This window comes from Saimiri boliviensis, chromosome 11 (assembly GCF_048565385.1).
Source record: "Saimiri boliviensis isolate mSaiBol1 chromosome 11, mSaiBol1.pri, whole genome shotgun sequence".
Lineage (NCBI taxonomy): Eukaryota > Metazoa > Chordata > Mammalia > Primates > Cebidae > Saimiri > Saimiri boliviensis.
Window position 1 is genome coordinate 91,509,280 of NC_133459.1, and position 25,221 is coordinate 91,534,500.

The 25,221-nt window shown below is 37.8% G+C and overlaps 1 protein-coding gene across 16 annotated transcripts in view; it reads right to left on the bottom strand.

Moving 5' to 3' along the window:
* PDE4DIP (myomegalin) overlaps positions 1-25,221 on the bottom strand; it is a 222,259-nt gene that overhangs the window by 47,726 nt on the left and 149,312 nt on the right. For 10 of the 16 annotated variants that reach the window (XM_039460976.2, XM_039460975.2, XM_039460973.2 and 7 more), the window contains 15 exons: positions 24,268-24,387; positions 23,936-24,028; positions 23,584-23,796; positions 21,810-21,968; positions 20,809-20,922; positions 20,514-20,651; positions 19,574-19,753; positions 18,460-18,654; positions 14,790-14,957; positions 14,544-14,625; positions 10,293-10,384; positions 6,877-6,993; positions 6,506-6,643; positions 5,054-5,166; positions 3,527-3,654 (listed from right to left, as the gene is read on the bottom strand). In XM_039460976.2, coding sequence (XP_039316910.1) covers positions 3,527-3,654; positions 5,054-5,166; positions 6,506-6,643; positions 6,877-6,993; positions 10,293-10,384; positions 14,544-14,625; positions 14,790-14,957; positions 18,460-18,654; positions 19,574-19,753; positions 20,514-20,651; positions 20,809-20,922; positions 21,810-21,968; positions 23,584-23,796; positions 23,936-24,028; positions 24,268-24,387 — 2,050 coding nt within the window. Of the gene's footprint in view, positions 1-3,511; positions 3,655-5,053; positions 5,167-6,505; positions 6,644-6,876; positions 6,994-10,292; positions 10,385-14,543; positions 14,626-14,789; positions 14,958-18,459; positions 18,655-19,573; positions 19,754-20,513; positions 20,652-20,808; positions 20,923-21,809; positions 21,969-23,583; positions 23,797-23,935; positions 24,029-24,267; positions 24,388-25,221 lie in introns of all 16 variants that reach the window. The other 6 variants (XM_039460970.2, XM_010332784.3, XM_010332787.3 and 3 more) reach the window with 1 other exon arrangement.

A 25,221-nucleotide genomic window follows, 5' to 3' on the forward strand; every position in this document is an offset into this window, starting at 1 on the left:
GGAAATAATATCCTATACAGATTAAGATTTTCTGGATCCTTAATAGATCTCTTGCTATAAATAATTTAACAGAAATATCTTTTAAAAATATAAATAAGGAAAAATGTAATTCCCCTAAGAAGCAAAGGTACTAAAAATATTACTGCTGTCCACAACTGAATGAAGAGAAAAGGGTGTGGAGAGGGTTGGGTGACAGGTAAGAGAACACACTATCAAAGGAAAACCCTGACATACTAACATAGCCCAATAATGTCTTTTCAAAAAAGCTATAACTTGGCTATCTGAAAAGAGAACATCAGGCAAATGTTGACTTATACTAGGTACTAATAATCATCAAATTTCAGTACTGAGGGACAGCAGGGGGCAGGGAGGTTGGGGAGGGATAACATAGGGAGAAATGCCTGATGTAGGTGATGGGGGGATGGAGGCAGCAAACCACCATGGCGTATGTACATATGCAACAATACTGCAAGATCTGCACATGTACCCCAGAACTTAAAGTACAATTAAAAAAAAAAGGCCGGGCGCGGTGGCTCAAGCCTGTAATCCCAGCACTTTGGGAGGCCGAGGCGGGTGGATCACGAGGTCGAGAGATCGAGACCATCCTGGTCAATATGGTGAAACCCCGTCTCTACTAAAAATACAAAAAAAGTTAGCTGGGCATGGTGGCACGTTTATGTAATCCCAGCTACCCCAGCTACTCAGGAGGCTGAGGCAGGAGAATTGCCTGAACCCAGGGGGCGGAGGTTGCGGTGAGCCGAGATCGCGCCATTGCACTCCAGCCTGGGTAACAAGAGCGAAACTCAGTCTCAAAAAAAAAAAATAAAAATAAAAATAAATAAAAATAAAAAAAAAATTTAAAAAAACTTTCAATAGAGAACAGTTTAGGGATAGCATCTGTCTAAGGACGTCCATTTCATTCATTAAATCAGTCCTCTTGGAGGTTCTTTTCAACTTTATAGTTCCGAAACCTACAGACTTCATCTACTCTGAACTCTTACAACCATTACTCTGCATTATTTGCTATTAAAGGAAACAAGAGAAAAACAGAATCTATAATAAGATTTTTTTTCTCAATTTAAGTTCTATGCTTCCAATTAAACATGACCTAAGTAAAAATTTACTTCATTATTTTTATATGAAGATTATTTTTTCAAGTACAAGGTTCTATAGGCGCACGATGCTTTATCTAAAATTACTGTAATGTTGAAAAATGACTAGCAAAGGCAGAATAACCCAGTAGGAGAAAGAGTCCGTGCACCTGAAGAGAAAATGGAGTATTATATCATGTTAAATATGACTAAATGATGTGTCCAACCACAGTATGATCTATATATGGATTATGAACATTTATCACACTCATGCTCTCTAATCAGATGGCAAATTATCACACAAAATTGTTAGACCAGCAAGCTCTCTCCAGATAGCACTATTTGCAAGCCTCATTCCAGCTATCTAGACCAGAAAAAGTTAGTACCATATTTTAGTTACATTTATGACATTTAAGTCAGACTTTTAATTTATCCTTCTATCGGTCTACTCTTGCTGGAGGCTGACAGAAGTAGGAGTGATTATTAACATAAACTGTAATCACTATGAGCCATTAGAAACCAAGATTCACCCAGCGTTGAATCTTATCTGCAGACTCAGACAGCTTCCTTGGTCTATTAGTAAAATTAAGGAAAGACGTTCCCTAAATGTCTTGTTGTAATGACAGGACAAACTCGTCTTTGATAGGTTGATATTTCTACAGCTCCACTACTTTCATTCTTACTTCTGGAAAGTTAAAAAAAAATTTTGTGCAAGAAAGGGTCTCTTAAAATTGGGAGACTAAGAAAAGTGGATGGATCTGCCTATACTTCTTATCTTCTTCCTTAAATGACTCCTTTTTCCTCAAAAGCCATTGAAACTGAAATGACAGATTCATTAAGAGTAAGGATTATGGCTGTCAATCTTTTGTAAATTACTTAATCACAAGATTTCAGAGTGCTTCTCCAGTAGAAGATTTTCTTCCTGTCTACTCTAGTCTGACTGATGCTCTGTTACAGACACAGCTAAAGTTACAGAAACAGATGAAATTTAGGATGTAATAGAAGCCATGTCAACATGTGCAATAGTGTCATGTAAAAAAAAATGGAAGGAAAAAAAATCACTGTGCCCTACTTAGTTTAGAAAGAGTATTCAGTTACATTTATTGTGCTAGAAAGTCTCAATCCCTGTTCCCAAATTCCACATTTAAAGTAACTGAAATCTCAGCTTCTAACCTAGGAAACTTACCACCAGCAGAAATAAAAACAAATTCATGATGTTGAACCCACAAAGTTACAAAGCAATCTTGGTTACTTTCCACACTCTTGACATTCAACACATCAGAAATACAATCTCCAGTGCCCCTCTCCTTATATCTGTGATGTTGCCACAAGAAAGCATTGAGACCACGACTAAAAACTACAAACATACATCTGTGACATTTCTTTCTAAATGATTCAAGCACTTCAAAGCCTGAAGCCTATTACTTATTTGTATATGGAGAAATGTATACAGACTAAATAACGGAAAACATAGGACCCTATCTAGTGCCACATATGGAAGAAGCAATATCCTTCTTTGGCTATAATGAGTTATATTTAGTGAAACACTGAATGTAAAGAGGGATACTACATTTGAAATTATCTTTGTAAACAGAGAATTGTGACTCTGGAAGACCATTCTAGAAGTCATGTTCTGACGAAACAGCATGCCCTTGGTTTTAAAAAAAAAACCCAAAGGAATCAATAAAGAAAAAAATTTAAATAGAATTTAATCTGCACCTAATCTAATTTCACTAGTGTGCAACGATCAAGTCTGAGACAGTATTAGCGGTAAAAGTTTACTACGGTCACTTTCACAGTTTTTGCCTCTGTTCTTTAACTTGGCCTTCCCAATACATGCAGTCTACTATTACAAGACTACTCTCCTGGTTTTGATTACCTTCTGATAAGGATTATATCACTTTAGCGAAGTCACTCTTATAGACTCTCAATCCCTTTCTTGCTCTCTCATCTTAAAACTTATATTCTTTTGATTTAAAAAATGCTCTCACTCAAAGAGGAGTTGACTGAATGGCAAAAATAATACACACACATGCATTATGAAATGGATTGTGAAAGTGGGGGAGGAATAAACTTTATTGGCCCACAGAAGGGATGAGGGAATGAGGAGGGGCTAGGGATAAGAATGAATAAAAGTGAAAAACTAAAACAAAATGATTTAAAATGTGCAAATACACTTTGCAACCTCCAACATTCAATTTAGGGATTGATATGTATGTACAGTGAGATCCATGTAGGCTAAACTGAGTTTCACTTTGTAGTTGACGCTACTTGTACCAGTTCTATCATTAGTAAGTCACCATTTAATTCTGCCAAAGTCAGACAGGGATCTTTCTGGTTAGTGCAAACAAGGTTTCCATCCTGGGCTGCAGCCAGACCCGCCAGTGCTCAGTAGGCATGCTTGTGATGAATTCGCACACCTTCCAGTTCCCCACCTCCAATGGCAGCCAGGGTCTCCAGCCTGTTTAAGCGCTCCAGGCTTCTTCCAAGAACTTCTTCTAGCCGACTGCGTAACACCTGAGCCCCTTCCAGTTCCACCTGCAGACTTCGGTCTCTTTCAGAGCTGATTAAACATGCCATACGGAAGGAAAATGGATTAGCCATCAACTGTAGTGAGTCCACATTTGCTTCCAAAGAACCATCAATGCCACTTTGAGCCACACGACTTTCTAAAGTAATCGTTCTCCAGGACACAATAAATGAATGTAGTCTTTGTGCAGCATTTGTGTTCACTGCTGACAGATTATCAAGGACTGTTCCTTCTTTAAAAAGCATGTCCCTTATGCTAGATTCTGGGCCAATTTCACATGAAATTATAGCTCCTAAGACTTAGCTCAGACCGCTACGGCCCAAGCAAGAGAAATCTCATTATTTGACTAAAAGCTTTTTTTCCTGAAAAACTAAAATGCAGGAAAAACTAAATATAAACTGGAGCAAGACTCAGCCAAGTAGAACCATTACTGAAGATATCTGTCTTCTCATTTGTTACCAAACTTGACAGTGTGAAAAGGAATCTGATTCATAAAAACCAAAGCTCTAGAGGTTCTTTGAAAAGTAACACAATCAACTGGTCCTATCATACTTTTCCTCTGCTTTCATTTTCCTGGTAGAAAGAAAACATTTTTAAAGCCCAACAATAAAGTAGAAAAACTGAATAGAAAAAAAAAACAAAAAAAAAACCTAAAAACAAAAATTGAAAAAGAGTAAAAGGTGCTAAAAAGGAAGGCAAAATGAGAAAAAAAAGAAGACAATATAAAATGATCCAGAGAGGTATCATATATATGACCAAAAATCAAGAGGCAGAAGAAAAGACATTCATCATGATGGCTATCGGTGGTCCTGGGGTGATATCAGCCATCTCAATGAATATATCTTCTTCAGTGACATTAAATGAATATCAGTGCCCTTTATAGCCTTACTTTTTTTTTTTTTTTGAGACACAGTCTCTCTCTGTCGTCAGGCTGGAGTGCAGTGGTGCGATCTTGTCTCACTGCAACTTCCACCTCCAGGTTCAAGGAATTCTCCTGCCTCAGCCTCCTGAGTAGCTGGGACTATAGGCGTGCACTACCATGCCCAGTGAATTTTTGTATTTTCAGTAGAGACAGAGCCTTACTTTTATAATAGAACAGACTTTAACATGGATCACAAAAGGAAAGGAACATACATTGAGTGCTGACTATATGCAAGGCATTGTTTCGGACCCCGAAGCTGTCTTCTCGTTTAATCTCTGCAGTCACTGTGTGAAACAGGCACTACTCCCAACTGAAGATTTTGACACTGAGGCTCAGAGCAATCCACAAAACAAAGGACAAGGTGGGGAGCCCCAGTTATTGTCCCTGTTTTCCCCCCTCTCCAGTATCATAAGCATCTGCACTTAAGAATAAAAGGCATAAAAAGAATACAATAGTAAAAGAAATAAAAATTTCAACAAAGAATGAAAGGAAAAATAGCCATTCTCTTACCTCTCTGGATGGGCATGGAACTTCACCAGACTGCTATAGAGCTGTCTCTCTGCTTGTAAGGCCTCATTGAGCCGACTCCGTTCATCTACTAGTCCTTCTAGCATCAGCAGTAACTGAGAAAAGAAGAGAGAAGAAGCAATATGCAAATGGCGCAGTGAGACATGAAGCCATAGTTCATCCTGAGGAACAAGAAAATGCATTAGCATGTAATAGGACTTAAAAAGTCTACTATCTTAGTACATAACCTTTTGATAGTATTTTATAGTTTTCAAATGAATGTCATATTCATTATTATTATTTGTTAATCTTTAAAACCCTGTAAGGTGGAATTCAAACAAGGAAACAAAAAGAAGAAAAAGGAGAGAGACGTTAGAAGCACAGGAAAGCAGCTAAGAGAAAGGAATAAGAGGGAAACAGGACAGGCAAGAGGGAAACATACATAATAGGACTTACTAGTATTCTTCATTCGTTCAATAAATATTTATTGAGTACCTTCTATGGGACAGACTCTGTTCTAGGTTTTAAGGGAATGCCTACTATCTAGTAGAGGAAAAAGACATTCATTAATCATAGACATGTGTCATTGTGAATGTAATAGTGCCATAAAGATAATGTATAACCAACAGACAGTTAAGGTAGTGTTAAAATCTAGAATGGAGTGGGGTGAGTAGTTAGTGAGAAAGATGATAACGGAGACAGGGATTACAGGCAATTAAGTCTTCTGGAAAAGTCTGGCATTGAAGAAAGGTTAAACGGGGCTGTAGCTACAAAGACATCTGAGGCAAAGGCAGGGGTTTCTTTCTCTTTTCTTAGACTGGGAGAGATTTGTTCATGGTTAAATGCAGATAGAAGAGAAAGATTCCGTTGAGAGGGAGGTGACTGATGTATAAATGTGAGGGATAACTATTGGTATGTGTCCAAAAGAACTGCTGCTCTTTACAGAACCACACATGTCAGAAAGAGGCATCTATAGCTACTACTGACCAAAGTAGGAAACTTTAGAGCACAGTTTCTCAATAAATACCATCTATGAAAAACCAATACCATGGTTTATTTCACAGTAGAAAAATGAGGTTTGTGCTGGGCATGGTGGTTTGCACCTGCAGCTCCAGCTACTCAGGAGGCCGAGGCAGGAAGACTCCTTGAGCCCCAGAGTTTGAAGCTGCAGTGAGCCATGATCATACCACTGCACTCCCGCTTCGGTGGCACAGTGAGACCCTGTCTCAATGTGCTGACTCATGCCCGTATGTAATTCTAGCACTTTGAGGGGCAGAGGAGGGGGGATCACTTGAGGTCAGGAGTTCAAGACCAGCCTAACATAGTGAAACACTGTCTCTACTAAAAAAGAAAAAAAATCCTTCTCTCTCTCTCTCTCTCTCTCTCCATATATATATATATATATATATATATATATATATATATATATATATAGTCTACAGTCCAATAACTTACCTGTTGTCTTCGGTTTCCTGAAATTTCTTGACCCTGGGATTCTATTGTAGCAATTTTTTCCCGAAGAAGTAATACTTCCTGGGTCAGGCGTTCCATAGCTGGTATGTCTTCAGGATCAACTAGTTGCATTTGAAGGTCCTAGAAGTCAAAAAATAAGGGTAAACGTGAAAATAGTAATAAAAGGATTATTTGGCCAAGGAGCACAGAAACAAATGTTCTTGAAATAGCCTGCTGATAATTTCAAGTGGGATATTGATAAGAACTGGCCAAAGGATTCAATGTGTGCAAATATTGTCTGAAGATGCCATAATACCCTACAGGTATTATGTGATATGAATATTTCCAATGGTCTTTAAAAAGTTTTGAAAGACCTTTATGAGATCTTCTTTAATCTGTACATTCCTGGTCAGAGACTCCATATCAGCAGCCTGCACCTGCAGCTCTTCTTCCTGCACAGCCATCATGGACTGTAGAGCAGAAAGTTCCATCTGTGAAAAGAGGAATCAATATCCGCCATGTTTACATTTTAACACAGAGGCAAATGCTTTTGCATATCATATCACTATCAGCCAGTAATGCAAGACAAAATGAGACAAGAATGGGCTCTACAGGATCAAATAAAAAATCTACACAGTATGGTAACAAAGGGTGTTTTATGGGAAGATGTAATAGTTGCTTTTAATGATGTCTTCCACTTTAGCTGGCATTACTAAACACATCAAATTTGTTTAACAAGCTTATTATGATACTGAAAAAGAATGGTGACCATTAGCAGAAGCAGGAAGAGATGAAGTTTTTACCTAAGTACTTCAGCTAAAAAATGAAAAAATGATACTGTTAGGATATTTCCTTTTGCAACACTTAATGAATTAATGGATTAGGCATCAAATCACAAAAGCTGCTAACATCGCAAGAGATCACCAAACATTAAATCCCTCCAGACAGAAGAGCATGCCACCACTTCTGAAGGAATCCTGCCAAAAGCTGGCACTACATGCCCTGAACTTTCAGTGTTCTCAACAGAAAATGACAAATACTTGGTTATGACAAAGTTTATTAAAACTCATGATAATGGGCCGGGTGCCATGGCTCATGCCTGTAATCCCAGCACTTTGGGAGGCAGAGGCAGGCAGATCATGAGGTCAGGAGTTTGAGACCAGCCTGACCAAAATGATGAAACCCTGTCTCTACTAAAAATACAGAAATCAGCCGGTCATGACGTGGTGTTGCATGCCAGTAATCCCAGCTACTCGGGAGGCTGAGGCAAGAGAATTGCTTGAACCCAGGAAGCAGAGGTTGCAGTGAGATGAGATCATGCCACTGCGCTCTAGCCTGGGTGACAGAACAAAACTCTGTCTCAAAAAAAAAAAATCTTGATAACCATACCTGCTAACACTTACTATGCTCTGGGCTCTCTAATAAATGCTTTGTATATATTTAAATTGGGGAAAGTAGGTTCCTGCCTACTTTTCCCACTTTAATATCTGTCATTTTACTCCTCACGCATGACTCCTTAGGCACACTCAACTTTTTCTGTTCTAAGAACACCAGACTTTCTCTTAACTCAGGGCCTTCACAACTACTACTCCCCTGGCCTGAAATATCTTTCCCAGGGCTGCCTCCTTTTCATCCTTAGGTCCTAGCTTATGTATTATCTGCTCAGAAAAGCCTTCTTTGGCCACCCTATTTAAGATGGTCTCCATCCATGTTACTTTCTATCATTTCCCTCATATCACTTACCATAATCTATAATATTTATTTGTTTATTGTCTGTATCTCCCCAGCAGAAATTAACTACATAAAGCCAGAGACCTTATTGATTTCATTCACTGCCTCATCCCCAGCACTAGCCCAAGTTTAGAGACAGTCCCCATGGAGCTAATGAATGAATGAAGGAGTGAATCCTCACAACAATCCTATAAGATCACTCCTCTTTGATTTGTACATAAGGTGAATTTTTCTACTCTTCAATTTATAGACAAGGTGATTAAGTCTCAGAGAAATTAAGGAACTTGTTCCAAAACCACAGGGCTAGCTAGTAAGTGGCAAATCCAGAACGTGAACTCAGGGAAGCTGACTCAGAGGCAGTAGACGATAATGTCTTCCCAGTAGATGCCACATATCCATACAGTCTTTATAAGGGCAAGTTGTTTTAAATAAGCCCTTTAAAGGAATTTAGCAATAGCTAAATATCACCCCCTCAAAATACCCATTCATAGGCATTAGAATTTCATGATTCTGAAAATAGGACAGAACCAAAAAGTAACATTATTCTGGATTTGGTGTATGTGAGAAAAACAGAAAGAACATGTGGAAACTAAAATATCTGACATGAATAATCAGATAATGGCTAAGGTAGAAGCTCAAAAAGGAAGGGAGACTAGGGGATTTTTGAAACTGGTATTTCTTAAATGCCACACATTCTCATATCCTAAAAACGAATTGAGTCGTAAAACGTGAGTCTGTTGGTAAGCAGAAATATGGTAATAAAATCAAAAGATAAAATATGTTAATTCTGTCACAAACACAAACACAGGTTTTATATTATAGATCTAGCTGTGGCAAAAGGTAGAAGAAAACTAAGGAGCTATTTAGACTAGCTAGCTAAAGTTAATTTAGGAAGCCACAACACTGACTGATCTTCTAAAAGAGATGCCAAGTAACAAACAGGCTTTTAGCTTTAGACTGTAACTCTACACTGTGGTCCTCATATTTCCTCAACATCGTAGCTGAATATGCAACTCGCTGTGGAGGAAAGGCAGGGTAAGGGAATCTCTAAGGTTAAAAGGCCTCTTCTAAAAAAAGTGATGAAAACTCTTTGCTAGAGAGAGTTAAAGTTTAAGATGGAAAAATGTGTTCTAGGAAATGAATCTTCTTAGGAAGTATGTGAAGTCACAAAAATCTGGAGTTTGAATCATGGTGTTGGCATTTGTTAGTTACATAACTATTCTCCACTCCCATTTTAAAAGAGAAATCAGTGTTTCAGCTTCTTCATCTATTATAATTGGGTTGACACCACTTACTTCGTGTAGAGTTGTAAGCATTAGTGCTAGCACGGTGCGTTGCATATGAATACTCAATAAACATCGATTGTACTCAAGTTTCTCGTTTCATGTTTCTAAAACTAATTTCATGGGTCTAATGTCATAACTAAGCAGCAATCACACAGCACTTCCTTTCTTCACTAGTGCTTCCTTCTTCTTCTTCTTCTTCTTCTTCTTCTTATTTTGAGGTGAAGTTTCACTCTTGTTGCCTAGGCTGGAGTGTGATGGCATGACCTCAGCTCACTGCAATCTCTGCCTCCTGGGTTCAAGTGATTCTCCTGCCTCAGCCTCCTGAGTAGCTGGGATTGCAGGCACCCACTGCCATACCTGGCTAATTTTTGTACTATTAGTATAGACGGGATTTCGTCATATTGGCCAGGCTGGTCTCGAACACCTGACCTCAAGTGATCCACCCACCTCAGCCTCCCAAAGTGCTGGGATTACAGGCGTGAGCCACTGCACCTGGCCTTTACAATTATTTTATTCCAGTTAGCAATGGGGAGAGAGTGTTGCATTTTTCCAGCACTTAATAAGTTTTAATGGGCCCAATATAAAAACAGGAGTATCTTGTTGAGATTATGTATATAAAAAATAACTTATATTTTTCCCCCAAAAGAAAAAAGTTATACCTGGCATTTGGGCTCAGATATTATACTTGGAGAATTATATACTTTTAAATATAAACTATTTTGAAAGAAAAAATAATAGGGATTTAAAAATTAAGACTTGACTAGAAAACTCACCTGACTTTCTCTTTCTTTTTTAGTCATGAGTTCAAGTTCCTCCTTGGCATTACTCAGTTCTTTTTCCAGCCCTGCAACTGTGTCCAAGTCTCCTAAAATAAAAATAGAGTGCTAGTTCTAATTGCTGTTAACATAATGTAATATCTGCTGCCTCCTTTGAGTAATTTACTGAGAACATATTCCAATAATAAGAAAAAATAAAACATATACACAGGTTATTCTTTGTAGCATTATTTATAATGGCAAAATACTGCAATCATCTTGCATGCTATAAAGAAAAGATTGAATAAACTATAGTATATTCACAGATGGCACTATAGTCTGCTGTAAAAAAAAGAGTAAGAATGATCTTTATGAACTTATATGGAGTGATTTTGAGATTCTCAGAATATGTTAAGTAAAACAAACTATGTGCTTAAGAATACATCTAAGGTAGTAGGTTTTATATTAGGAAAAGGGGAAATAAGAATGTACATATATACATCACATACACGAAGATGATTCATTTGCTTATTTTTGCAGAAAGATATACAGAAAGAATAACCCAGAAATGAAACTGATTACCTCCAGGAGATGAGTGGAAACAGGAGAAAAGGGATAGGGAAAGAGATGGGACATCTGAGTATATAATCTTATATACTGGAGTTTTGAACTCTGTTAATGTTTAATTTTTAATATGCAAGTCAGCTTGACAATTAATGGAAGAGAAAAAGCCTAAAATTCAATACTATATAAATAAATGAATCTGTATAGTAAACAGACAATAAAAACCACCCGGAAGATAATTTAAAAATTAATCCAAATAATTTTTGAACTCACTAACTGAAGACCATCAGTGTAAAATACCCTAAGGATAAAAAGAATTTCAAAAATACCCTAAGGATTAAAAAAATTACAAAAAAAAACCTTAAACATTACATAACACATTTACTGTTCATATTGGTATTTATGTAGTAATTCTGAAACTACTTTTGCATATTATAGTATTCTGCAAATGTGTAAATACTTTGAAATGTATTGATGTTATAAGTAACCAGGGCTATCAAGGAGATAGAAATACGAAAGAGGGAAAAAAGAAGCTATATTGTTAAATTAGAATTACAGAAATCAGTATCAAATCTTCATATGTATACAAATACATACTATATACTTTAAAATATTCATTGCTACCTCTGTTCACTTAAAAGGGCCTAGAAGCAAAAGGTATTCATGTCGCAATGAAGACATTGTGCTCAGATCATAGTCTGTCAATGCCATTACCACCAAAAGGAACCAGGGAGCTCTTTAGGATAATGGCTGATTCTGGGACTGAGGCAGGTGAAGTAAAAGGTAATCATAGAACATCTTATTGTGCCACAAACTATCAAAGTGCTAAAAAAAAACAAAAAACAAAAAACAAAGAACAAAAATAAAAACCTGATGGGGATATAGCAAAGGGTCAGGGTCAGAGAAACAGCTTAATGAGTCTCCTACTGACCAAATCTGGGTTAATTTGAGGAGTAAAGAAAATAATGAACAAAATCAATGATATAATGATTTTATTTTTATTTTTCCCATGTATATGAAATTTATTCAAAATCAATCCTTAGAGACAGATGAGAAATTAATGATTGTCAGCAGTTTAAGGGAAATGACTGTTAATGGGATAGATTTCTTGGGAGGCTGATGACAAAGTTCTAAAATTACATAGTCACAATGGCTACACACCTCTCTGAATATACTAAAAAACCCTAATTTTTATACTTCAATGAATTGCATAGTATGTGAATTATGTTTTAATAAAACTGTTCTTTTTTTATTACACTTTAAGTTCTGGGGTACATGTGCAGATCTTGCAGGACTGTTACATAGGTATACACATGCCATGGTGATTTGCTGCCTCCATCCCCCCGTCACCTACATTAGGTATTTCTCCTATTGTTATCCCTCCACAATCTCCTCACCCCCTGCTATTGCTCCCCTAGTCCCCCTAACCCACAACAGACCCCAGTGTATGATGTTCCCCTCCCTGTGTCCATGTATTCTCATTAATATAATGATTTTTTAAAATCCATACTGATAAAAACAAAAGGGGTACAGAGATAGGGAAAGGACAGTCTTCTTTATAAAATAATATCCACAAATAAATAAAGAAGAAATTTTAAAAACAGAAAATCATATATATATTTTTTTTTACTGAGTCTCGTTCTGTTGCCTAGGCTGGTGTGCAGTGGGGCAATCTTTCTGTCTCCCAGGTTCAAGCAATTCTTTTACTTCAGCCTCCTGAGTAGCTGCAATTACAGGCATGTGCTACCACGCCTGACTAATTTTTATATTTTTAGTAGAGACAGAGTTTCACCATGTTGGCCAGGCTGGCCTCAAACTCCTGAGCTCAAGTGATTGGCTCTCCTGGGCTTCCCAAAGTGCTGGGATTAAAGGCATGAGCCACCATGCCCAGCCCTGAAAATCACTATTTTTAAGCTACCAATGTAAGAGTTGGTTCAGGCAAGGCTCAAATGATACTAACACCACTGAGTGAATGATTGTTGGAAAACAGAACTGTCAACATCTCAACTTCAGCCAGCAGATCACTTATATATTAAGGGAAAATGAACCTTTTACGATGGAGAGATTTGGCAGCTACAACCTTAACCAAATGACTAAATTTACTCTCACCAAGGATGATACAAACTTGATTATCATGCACTGATGTGATGCACTAAGAAAGATGTCATCCTGGCTCACACCTGTAATCCCAGCACTTTGGGAGGCCGAGGCAGGTGGATCACTTGAGGCTAGGAGTTCCAGACCAGCCTGGCCAACATGGTGAAACCCCATCTCTCTAAAAAAAAAAAAATACAAAAAACTAGCCAAGTACAGTGGCGCATGCCTGTAGTCCTGGCTACTTGGAAGGCTGAGGTGGGAAGATCGCTTGAACCTGGGAGGCAGAGGTTGCAGTAAGCCAAGATGGTGCCACTGCAATCCAGCCTGGGCAATTTTGAAATTCTGTCTCAAAAAAAAAGTGGGGGGAGAGGGAGATGGGGAGATGGAGAGAGGGAGAGAGACTGAGAGAGACGGAGAGGGAGACGAGGAGAGGAGGAGAGGGAGAGAGGGGGAGAGGGGGAGAGGAAGAGGTTGAGTCATTCATATGGTATTCCTGCCAAAAATGTTTAACTCAAATCTACCCACAAGAAAACAATCACAGCTAAATTGAGGAATACTCGCTGGCCTGGATTCTTAAAAAATGCCAGTCTCACTAAAGAAAAAAGAAAGCTAGACAATTGTTCTAGATTAGAGACTAAGAGACATGACAACTAAGCACAATGCATAAGCCCTGGGTTAGGGGGAACCAAAGTAGCTATACAGAACATCATTGGAACAACAGGAACTCTGAATGTGGACTGCGTGTTAGACACTAAGCCTATATCAAGGTCAAATGTTCTGAGTGTGATAATTACACTGTAGCTATGTAGGAGAATGTTCTTGTTCTCAGGAAATACTTACTGAAGTATTCAGGAATAAAGCGTCATGCTTTCTGTATGAAATTCTCCAATGGTTCAGAAAATACATTACCTCTACATATGGGTGTGTACATGAAGAGAAATAAGGCAAATGTGGCAGAATGTTAATAACTGGTCTTAATAAAAATGTATGAGTATTCACTATACTACTTTTGCCAATTTTCTGTAGGTTTGAAATTTCCAAAATAAAAAAATTTAGGGAAAAGTGCACTTTTTAAAAAAGGCAAATAAAGAATTCTTTAAAAATCCAACATTCTTTTACTCTTTGATTAGTATAAAGTTCTCCTATTAGAGAATGACTACTTGTAAGACTTTTCTAAACCATCCCCTGAATCGGGCTAGGCTTGGCAAATAACTCAATGTACACTGCCTAACCTTCCTAACAGTTTAACGCAGGTGATGTCAAGTTACAATGAGTGGCCCCAGACTTGAAAGATACCCGGGAAAAGCTGTTAGCACATGGCACTGCTGTGCAGGATTGGAACCACTACCTCCTGCATTTCTGAATCCCAGGCAAAGCTCTCTGAAAAAGAGAATAAGGACAGAGTTTCTCTGGGCCAAATTGGGAACCCAGAGGAATAACCTCAACTCAACATAAGGTAAGGACAGTTCTTCAGCCTTTCAGAGGAATTCCAAACTTATTTTTTTCCATTAAGGTAGGAAGAGAAAAGACTCTTGGCCAAACCTATTAATATAAAGATTAACAGAAGGAAAAACAAAGTCCCTTAATGAAATGAAATTTGATACTTACCTAATATGGATCTGGGTATGCTGGCATCCTCTTTGGCAGTCAAGGAAGTGCTATCATCTCTGGAAGGTATCTGCATTGAACCCTAAAAAATTAGAAGTCAGGGGACTTAGGAAGATGCAGGAACTATGATCACAATGACAGGACTGAGAATATTCTCACAATTTGGTATTAAAATTATAAAACTTACACCTCAAATGTAAAAAGGAAACACATTCAGCATGAATTATATAAGTCTATAGTTCTTACTTGCTCAGTCTGCTCTCCAAGAGGGGGGCCAATGGAGGTAACTTCAGCTCGTTGGTTAGAGATAGGTGCTTGGGACATCATGGAGTCTCTCCCTCCCAAATATTGGCGCAGGGCCTGTAATTCTGAATTTCTTTCCATTAAGGCTTGCACCATCTTCTGTGCAGCAGCCTATTAAGAGGAAATCACAAATAACTTTGGAAAGATATTCTAGTAAAACAAAATTTTTGTTCTGGTATTATTTCTTCAAAGTCAATCATTTGTTAAAAACAACAACAACAACAACAATAACAGTGGGTCCTTAGGAAATAGTTTCCTTGCTTTTAGCTTACAGGGAAAAACATAGTTAAAGCGAATGGGAAAAAAGTCTCATAGGCAGAACACTGGGGGAAAAACTGAATTTAACACATTTGTAACAGATAAGGGAATCTGAAATAGGTTCTGCTAGAACTACCAGGCAAAGGTGTTAAGATTCTGGAATTAGGATAACAAATGTCTTTATTCTTGGACAGCTGCTGCTTAGGACTGGATTGCTCTTCACTCAAAGATTTGTGTGGTTTGCTCCTTTTGGGTCTTTGCCAAATGACACCTTATCAGGTCGGCATTCCCTGCATATCCTATCTAAAACAGCAATCTCGCTGGCCAAAGGGTACAAGCTTTCAGGTACAAGATGACTATGATTTGGGAATCCAATGTACAGCATGGTGACTTTAGTTAATAATACTGCATTATTTACTTGAGTTAATAATTCTATATTATTTACTTGAAATTTGCTAAGAGAGTAGATCTTTAGTGTTTTCACCACACACACATAAAATGTGTAGCGACGGATGTGTTAATTTGATCATGGTAATCATTTCACAATGTGTACATGTATCAAAATATCAAGTTGTACATCTTGAATACATAAAATATTTATGAATTATACCTCAATAAAGCTGGGAAAAAAAAAATTTTAAATCCAGCAATCTCTTCGCTATCCCCAATTCCCCTACTGTGCTAAATTTTTTCTCAATGCACTTACCATTATCTGATACATATCTCTCTCTGCTTCCCCTACATGGAACATAAGTTTCCCAAAGGCAACGTGGTGCTGAATCTCAAGCACCCTGTACAGTGTCTGGCACATAATAGGCACTCACTACATATTTCCTGAATGAATCAATTACACACATAAACATGTTTATCAGACCACATGATCAGGGGAATCTCAATCTCAAAATCACCAAACTCAGTTTCATTTCAAATTCTAGTTTTCTAAGACAGACAACAACACAATTAGGGAAAGACCTAGAATTTTTGTAACTATTAAGGCACAGGAAGTCTGCATTTAAACAGAAAATCTGGAAATAATAAATTGATATTAAAATGATTGAGGGTATAAGATGATGAATCATAACACCAACTGTCTCTCAGGGAAAGTACCATTGTTTTAAGTGAGAAGCTGAGCTCTTGTCACAATTTCTAAGGGAAATATGAGAAAAAAACTTCTATTTTTCGGTAAGTAAAATGTGGGCTCTTTGGAGATTTGGATAACCATTTTAGAGGTTATCAGTATATTATGAAAGTACCTTAATAAAAGTATCTGTGGAAACTGTGGGGAAAAAACATAATAAATAACATATAAGATATATACTGTGCTCTATCTGCCTTGGCACTCTTCTTCTAGTAGTATTTCAGAGTTTTTAGCAGTGCTCCTCCAATGCAGTCCACGAGCCAGCAGCATCACTATCACCTGGAAACTTGTTAGAAATGCAAATTATTAAGTCCCACCTATACCTCCTAATTTCTATCTCTGGAGTTGAGCTCTACAATCTATGTCTTTAAAAAGCTATCAGGTGATTTCTTTTACATGTAAAATTAGAGAAGCAGATCTAGAAGAATGCAACCATTAATCTTCTTGAGTTGAAAAATCTCCTGTAAGTTCCACCACCTTCATTATTTTATTACCTGCAGGGCATAATTCTTTTTCCTGAGGTATAATAAAGACTAATTCTTCCAAATCACAAACAGGTTAAAAAGAAAACTCAAAGTTCCTAGCCTCTTGCCAAAGACTTAAATAATTTAGAATAATTTTGTTAGGTCTATTTCAGAAACAATTTCTGAAGCACACAGCAGGACTTTTCTAACAAGATGTGTAGTTACTTCAGTGGGCCTAACAATTAGAATAGTGGAGTATAATCCATTTACAATGTAAGGAAACATAAGAAAATATTATGGGGTTAAATAACGTAGGCAAGAAAGAGTCTTTCTTTCTCTAAAAACTGACTAGGGGTGTTCTGAGCTAGTGGGTCTCTAAAATGCAGCACAAGTCAACCAAGAATCTTTAGCCTTGTGAAGAAAAGACACAGAAATAAGGAAAAATTAAGAATTTACTTCTGGGCAGTGAATGGTGGCTCATGCCTGTAATCTCAGCACCTTGGGAGGCCAAGGTGGGTGGATCACTTGAGGCCAGGAAATAGAAACCAGCCTGGCCAAATGGTGAAACCTCATCTCTACTAAAAAAACAAAAATTAGCTAGGTATGGTGGTGCATGCCTGTAATCCCAGCTACTCAGGAGGCTGAGGCAGGAGAATCACTTGAACCCAGGAGGCAGGGGTTGCAGTGAGCTGAGATCACGCCACTACACTGCAGCCTGGGTGACAGAGGAAGTCACCATCTCAAATAATAATAATAATAATAATAATAATAATAATAATAAAAAGAACTTACTTCTGAAATGTTGTGAAAGTAATAAACCCCATACTATTATGAGATTATTTATTCTCATCATGACCTCTGAAAAATGCAATCTTTTCTTCCTCTTAGGATAACTCAGATTTAACAAAAACTAAGAGTAAACATGTTGAGTGTAAGTTTTCCCATGCCTTGGCTGGAAATGCAAAGTATCACTGAAGTCTTAATAATTCAGAATCAAAATCAAAACACTCTACAACCTCTACTCCTTTCTCTCAAAATGATCAGATTATTATTATTATTATTATTATTTTTGAGACGGAGTTTCGCTCATTACCCAGGCTGGAGTGCAATGGCACGATCTTGGCTCACCGACCCTCCGCCTCCTGGGTTCAAGCAATTCTCCTGCCTCAGCCTCTCGAGTAGCTGGGACTACAGGCGCGCGCCACCATGCCCAGCTAATTTTTGTATTTTTAGTAGAGACGGGGTTTCGCCATGTTGACCAGGATGGTCTCGATCTCTTGACCTCGTGATCCACCCGCCTTGGCTTCCCAAAGTGCTGGGATTACAGACGTGAAAATGATCAGATTATTAAGGAAAAGAAAATGTATGTAATGACGTTAACGGATACATGTATTGTTTAGGCACCCTTCCAAATAGAAAGTTTTCAAAAAATTTTTCATACTTTGATGATAAGTATAAAACTGTAGTCTAAGGCCAGGCGCAGTGGCTCACACCTATAATCCCAGCACTTTGGGAAACCAAGGCAGGATGACTGCTTGAGCCCAGGACTTTGAGACCAGCCTGCACAAGTAGCGAGACCCCTATCTCTAAATAAATAAGTAAATAAATAAAACTGTGGTCTAGGTAATAAATTAAAGAAACAGAGTTGACTGTAAAGTATATCAGTATACGCACATCTATAGTCTGAAAATGCTTCCTATTTGCAGACTATAAATGCACTACGTGATACTTTTCTGCTTGCATTAGTCCTTACTTGGCTTTCCTGCTCCCTGGAGCTCATAGACTGAAGCAGGCCTTGAATCTCCATTTCATGTTCCACTACTTGTTTGTTTCGATCACTCAGAAGGTCCTGCAGCATCCTTTCCTTTCGCTGTAGACGCTGGCACAGCTCCTCTGCTATCTCACTCTGCCCTGGTCCAAGTTTGCAGAGCAATGTTGCACTAAGATCCTAATACAGAAGGGACACTGTAAGCTTCTGTAGGAAAGAACTGCCTTTAATAAATATCAAAGAGCTTAAAAGATTCTATCACAGAAGGAGCTGTGAGATTCTTGAGAATAAGTATCATGTTTTATTCATTTTTGTTTAACCAGATCTAACACAGACCCAGAACACAGAAGTCTCTAAATACATGTCCCAGGAATGAATACTAACAATAAAGAAAACTATCTCTAGTGGACCCTTACATACCTACTGTTTTCTGAAATAAGTCTTTCTCCTATTTGTTCAGGGCATGTAACAATTAATGTTAGATGAGGATAAATGTACACTCAATTCATTGATTTATTTTCTCCCCAGTGTAACTTTATAGGGGGAAGCACAAAACAATGAGCTGAAAGGAATACTAAACACTGTGCTATCATAGTGATGGTTTCTTTTTCTGTATTAACCAACAGCACATGGTGGAGGAAAAGGGGCCATACTGCCTAGGTTACCCGATCTGCTACTTAGTAGCTATGTTAGCTTGGACAAGGTTCTTAACTTCAGAAGTCTGTTTCCTCCTCTCTGTAACAGGGATAATAGTATGCACCTCATGGACCTGTGAGGATTCAATGAGTTACTATCCATTAAGATCTTAAAACAGTACCTGACCCAACATGAACACTGTAACTAATAAAGGTTAGCTATTATATTAAAAGATGCAATTTTTAGGTCTCATTAATTCTCACATAACTTCTTTGAAAAAGTTAATTGCCAGCTTAAATTTCTAGATGTGAAAAATAAAATCCCAGTGAAAGTCAATGACTTGCCCAGGCACAGAATGAAATTAAAGACTGGGTCAGAGTCCTCCCGATGTGAAGAGTCCCAATCCAAGGCTGAGTTTACATAATCACTAAGCCAACTGCCTTTAAGTTAACTGAAGTCTTGCCTCTATTTCTTTGTTCCTGTCATGCAGAGATGTCTGTAACTGCTGAATGATACTCTCTTGTTCCTTCTGCCAACGGCTAAATTTGGTTTCCATTTCTTCTTTCAGCCACTGGAGGTTTTGACAGGTAGCAGATAATTGTTCCACTTCCAGGCCTTTGGCCCTCAGGAGACTCTCCATACTCTACAGCCATAAAGAGAGCAATCATTAGTCAACACATTACCCCATACTCCTCAGGATAAATGAGAAATTAGATCCACTTTTAAATAATCTTCCATCAATATCTTTATTTGCAAGAGGAGAACACTGACCTAACAATGCCATACTAATCTATATCTTTTTTTAGAAACTTTTATCTAGTTTGTAGAGAGATTAAATATAGAATATATGATAAAGTCTTTTGGAGGAAGTACACTATGCTATAAAGGATTTCTCGAAAAAGTAGCAGATAGATACATAAGCTCTAAAATAAATATCCAAAAAAGCCCACAGTAAAATGTTGATAAACAACTATTCTAATTATGGCAATTCATGGACATGTATATAATATTAATGTAGAAAACACAATATAATAGTTGCACCATGGCAATGCTTCAGTAAAAGTGAAAGAGAGAGAAAGAGAGAGCGAGTGTGTGTGTGTGTGTGTGTGTGTGTGTGTGTATTTATGTATGAATGAGAATTGGAAATAAATCAGAACTGTGTAAACAGAAATCAATATTCACTGGCTCTCCTCATAAATTTTGTATTACAAAAGAAAGGAGAAGTGCTAAAATCTCTCACTTTCTAATCTACAATGATGGAACTAGTGACTGCTATTACCGGTTTTCTCCCCTCTTAAAAAGCAAAATCCCTGTTTTTCAGAAAACGACGGAAGGGGGTCATATTTCAGGCTTAGAATTCAAGTGGGAGAGGAACACCATGTCATGATAGGTTTTGCTCTTACCTGCATAGTAGCTTCATTGGAAGAGAGGACACCGCGCAGTCTCTCTAAGTCATGATCTCGCTCTCTCACAGCAAGACGAAGCTGACGCAGTTCTTTTTCTTTCTCTTCTACAGCAGAGAATTTTTCATCTATAGCCCGCTGCAAGGAAAGGGAGATTCCTAAAGCTCTGTAAGATTCACTATCCTGATCATTCTTATTCAACAAGATGGAAGAACAGAAAACCAAATCCCAAAGCAGCAAATTTAAGTAGACACAAATTTCTATAATACAGAGTGGGCAAAATGATGATACATACCTCCAGAGCAACAGCTTTATCATGTATTCGCTGGCGAAGTTTCTCAAGCAACATTTCATTTGCTTCGAGGGTTTTGTCTGAGTTATCTCGATACTGTAGGAGCTCCTGAAATTCCTGAGACCAAAAAATAGTTTCCTTTATTCTTTTATCCAATATTAACTAAATTGCCAATTTGTTATTCAGGATAAAAAATGATGTAATCACTCTCCTCAAGAATAACAAGAGTAGCAGAGATAGTGACAGACATACAAATTCTTAACTATTCGACAACATACAACAGACACAACACACAGAATTAACTGCTCTGAAACATGCGCTAGCTACCAAGGGACCACAGGATGCACTGCCTAACTCTGCCTGCAGGTGTCAGTAAAGACCTCACAGAGGATGTAATATTTACAGTCAGTTTTAAAGGACTAGGATTTCCTAAATGAAGAAGGGAGAGGAGGGTATGTTAAAGAAAAAAATTATGCACACTATGCATACAATGAAAAAATTGTACATTCAGTGAAATGTAGTGGATTCAATGTAACTGAAGCTTAGAGTAGGCAACAGAACAGATCAGTCTTTTCTTAAAATGCTCCATTTTCCCCTAAAACTTTCATTCTATCATCAAAATTACTCTGAGTTTCTGTACAGTTTGTCTTCATCTATTAAACTGAGAGCAGTAGCCAAATCTTTTGTCTTTCCAATGCCCAGAAAAGTGTTTCACTCATCGAGGTGCTTAATAACTATTTCCTGAATATTGTCTTTATAAAAGACCTCATAAAAGACTGCTTAAGTCAGGGCTGTATGAACTGTTTCTTACAATTGTTAGTAAGCATGTTAATTCATAAATTATTTTCTATTTATTTTAAATCCTCCTGATTCCCACCTCTTTTTTTTTTTTTTTTTTTCTCATATAGCCTGTACTCAACACGGGGGCATTAATATCTTAAAATTATATAAACAAATTTCAGAGGTCTATGAGCCCAGTTTTCACTGAAATCATGTAAGCTCACCTGAAGCAGTTGCTCCTTGTGACTCAGACTATGGTTTAGGTGCTGGATGTTTTGTTCCTGGGTTCGAATCTCGTTGTATTTTTCAGCCTCCTGGGCACGAAGCTGTTGGCTCTTATTCTGCAATTCTTCTTGTAGCTGTTGCAAGGCTTTTCGCAATTCCTGAATTAAACATATTACCTTTTTAAAGACACCTAAAATTCTCACATGGTTATTAGATATAGAAGCCTTAAAATTTTCAAGACATATAAAATGAAAGATAAAGCAGGAGAAGGTGCCATTAGTAAAACTGCTATAGAAATATCATACATGAATTGAAAAGGATGTGGAAAATTATTTAAAAAATTGTGACTAGGGTAGGAAGTTAAGCTTGATATTATAGCTCAATAATTATTTTTTGTTTAAAAAGGATACATCTATAGAACCATTAAGTGAGAATCTGTCCCGTTGTAAACCTGGATTATTTACAATAAGTTCAAGGATAGACTATTCCCATCATCCTTTTTTTCTAAAGATCTCATAAAGACCATCACTCGTCTTTCTTAGTTTGCCATATATGTTTTTCTAATAATAAAGTCAGTAATATTTAAGTCATCTGTTACTTTAGAAAGCTCCCAAAATACATATTCTCATCAACTAAACAAACCTTGGAAAATTTTTTCCTTTAGGTAAATAACAAAAAATTAAAAATTGTTTCTACCCCCATCCCTCCACCACTTCCCAACCCTGCCAAGACATCTGAAATTTTAATATTTCAAAAGGAAATTCAGGGCTGATATTTAATCTCCAAGCCACTAAACCAGGGAGAGCCTTGAAAAATATTTTTAAATCTGAATATTAAAGGGCTGAAGAGATCACAAAAAATCGTTTAAGTTCTAAACACATATGGCTCTAAGCTAACAAGATAAAGGAACCATTTAAGAATTGTGTATTTTATTATTCACAATTATTTATTATAATTGTGTATTTATTACCAAAAAATGAAATAGAGGGCTGAGTATCGCTCATGTGATTCCTCTGACCTTAGTGGTTCTTCCCCACTTTTCTGTCTGGTTTTACCCATCCTTCAAGAATAACCTTGAGTATCTCCTACTTCATGAAGCTTTCCTTGACTCCTTTCCTCAGCCCCAGCTAGATATTCCTGTAGGACCCCATACATACATCCCCTTTAGAACTTACCACACTGAAATTCAGCTTATGTGACTGTCTCTCATACTAAACTATAAGTAACTTAAAGGAGCCTGCGCTAGTCATTCTTGTTATTTCCAGGGCACAACTCAACACAGTAGTCACCGTTACCCACAGATGATACATTCTAAGATGCCCAGTGGATGCCTGAAACCACAACTAGCACAGAAGCCTATATATACTGTTTTTTTCCTATATATTGATAACTATGATAAAGCTTTACTTATAAATTAGACATACTAACAGATTGACAATAGCAATAAAATAGAAGAATTATAACAACATGCTATAATAAAAAGTTATGTGAATGTGGTCTCTCTTGAAATATCTTAATATTTTTGGACTGTGGTTGACCCCCGATAACTGAAACCATGGAAAGTGAAACTGCGGATAAGGGGGGGCTACTGTGACTAGCACATGGTGCAAGGGCAGTTTTATTAAGTTGAAATTTTATTTGAGTTCAAATCTAAGTATTTGAGTTCAACAACCATTGGCAAGTGACTCAATGGTTCAACACAAACTATCCTGCTAAAAAGTTATCATCAGGGCAAAGTCAGCATTTAGGGCTATAAAATAGTTAATGATTTACCCGGTTATGTTTCCAAGAAGCCTCTTTTTGCTGTTCTCTCTCGTGTGCTGCAGCCTCTACAAACTGCACACATTGTTTGGCGTCAGCCAGTTGGCGCTCTTTCTGTCGTACCAGCCTCTGGAGCTTCTGTATTTCCAGCTGGCTGCAGAATAAAGCACTCTGAAGATCAAGCACAGCCACCTGTTGCTGAGCTGGGGAAGTACCCTCTGAGCTCTGAAAAGAGAGTAGAAATCAATCGCAAGGAGGGCAAGCACTGAGTCCCAGCAAAGACTGTGGAAATGAAATGAAGACTGCAACCAAAGTGGGACATCCCCAGCTGAAGTCTCTCCTGTCCTATGTGACCCTCACATACGTGAAGCTGTCCAAGCTGGCTTTGGTGCAGCATTTCTCGAAGCTTTGCCATTGCGTCATTTTGACCTTCTATCACCCGGTACAACTCCTCAGTCTGAAAATGAGAGAAGGAACATCACACATGTTAGTAAACTAACTATAAATTCCATTATCTCACCTGTACAGATTTTAGTACCAGGACTATTCCAAAATATCAATTGAGGTGAAGCTACAATTTCTCCAGTCTAAGATCTGTTAGTCTGGCAATATCCATTTTGACAAAACATGAAATACTTGTCTACTTTGATGGGACCAATTGTTTCCACACAGGTCCTTGATTGCTAAGTATTTTACCTCGCTTTCCCTGCTTTTCAGAGTTTCCTTGAGGTTCTGAATTGTACCATCTTGCTTTTGAGATGACTCCTGAGCACACTTTAGTTCATAGCTCATTTCATTAAGTTTCTCTTGAAGAATCTGAATTCAGCAAAGAAAAACAGTTTTTTAGGTCAATGATGTCTTTTAACTTCAAGTGAATAAAGCCTTTCCTCAAATCTAGAATTTAAAGAATTTCTTAGGAGATATTACCTTGTTATTTTTCCCATATACAGTAACCATTAGAGTCATAAGTCAATCAGCAACAAAAACTAGCAGGAAAAATGACATACTTCCTTCAATACTCAATTGTCTCAATTTCCGTGCACTGTGCTCGCTTTATGATGACAGTCATACTAAGGACTTGTCCACATGGACCAACGAGGCACGTGGTTCATGGTATGGATCCCTTATGCCAAGACCAAAGAGCTTCTGCTATCTAGTATAGGAGGGCACTATAAGGGCACCCAGGCCACAAGTTCAACATCCCAAATTGTAGCAATTTTCTTCTAAACCAGACATTAAAATTCATGGTCTAGAAAGTGGTAACAAGTTAAGATAATATAAAAAGCACAGACCTCCTATCTCTGTGCCCTTTACAGTTAAAGACTGTATGCAAGTTTTTTGTTTTGCTTTATTTTCTGAGATGGAGTCTCACTCTGTTGCCCAGGCTGGAGTGCGATGGCGTGGTCTTAGCTCATGGCAGCCTTCACCTCCCGGGTTCAAGCGATTCTCCTGCCTCAGCCTCCCAAGTGGCTGGGATTACAGGCGCCTGCTACAATGCCTGGCTAATCTTTTGTGTTTTTAGTAGAGACAGGGTTTCATCATGTTGACCAGGCTGGTCTCAAACTCCTGACCTCATGATCTGTCTGTCTTGGCTCCCAAAGCACTGAGATTACAGGTGTGAGCCACTGTGCCCGGTCTGCGTGCAAGTTT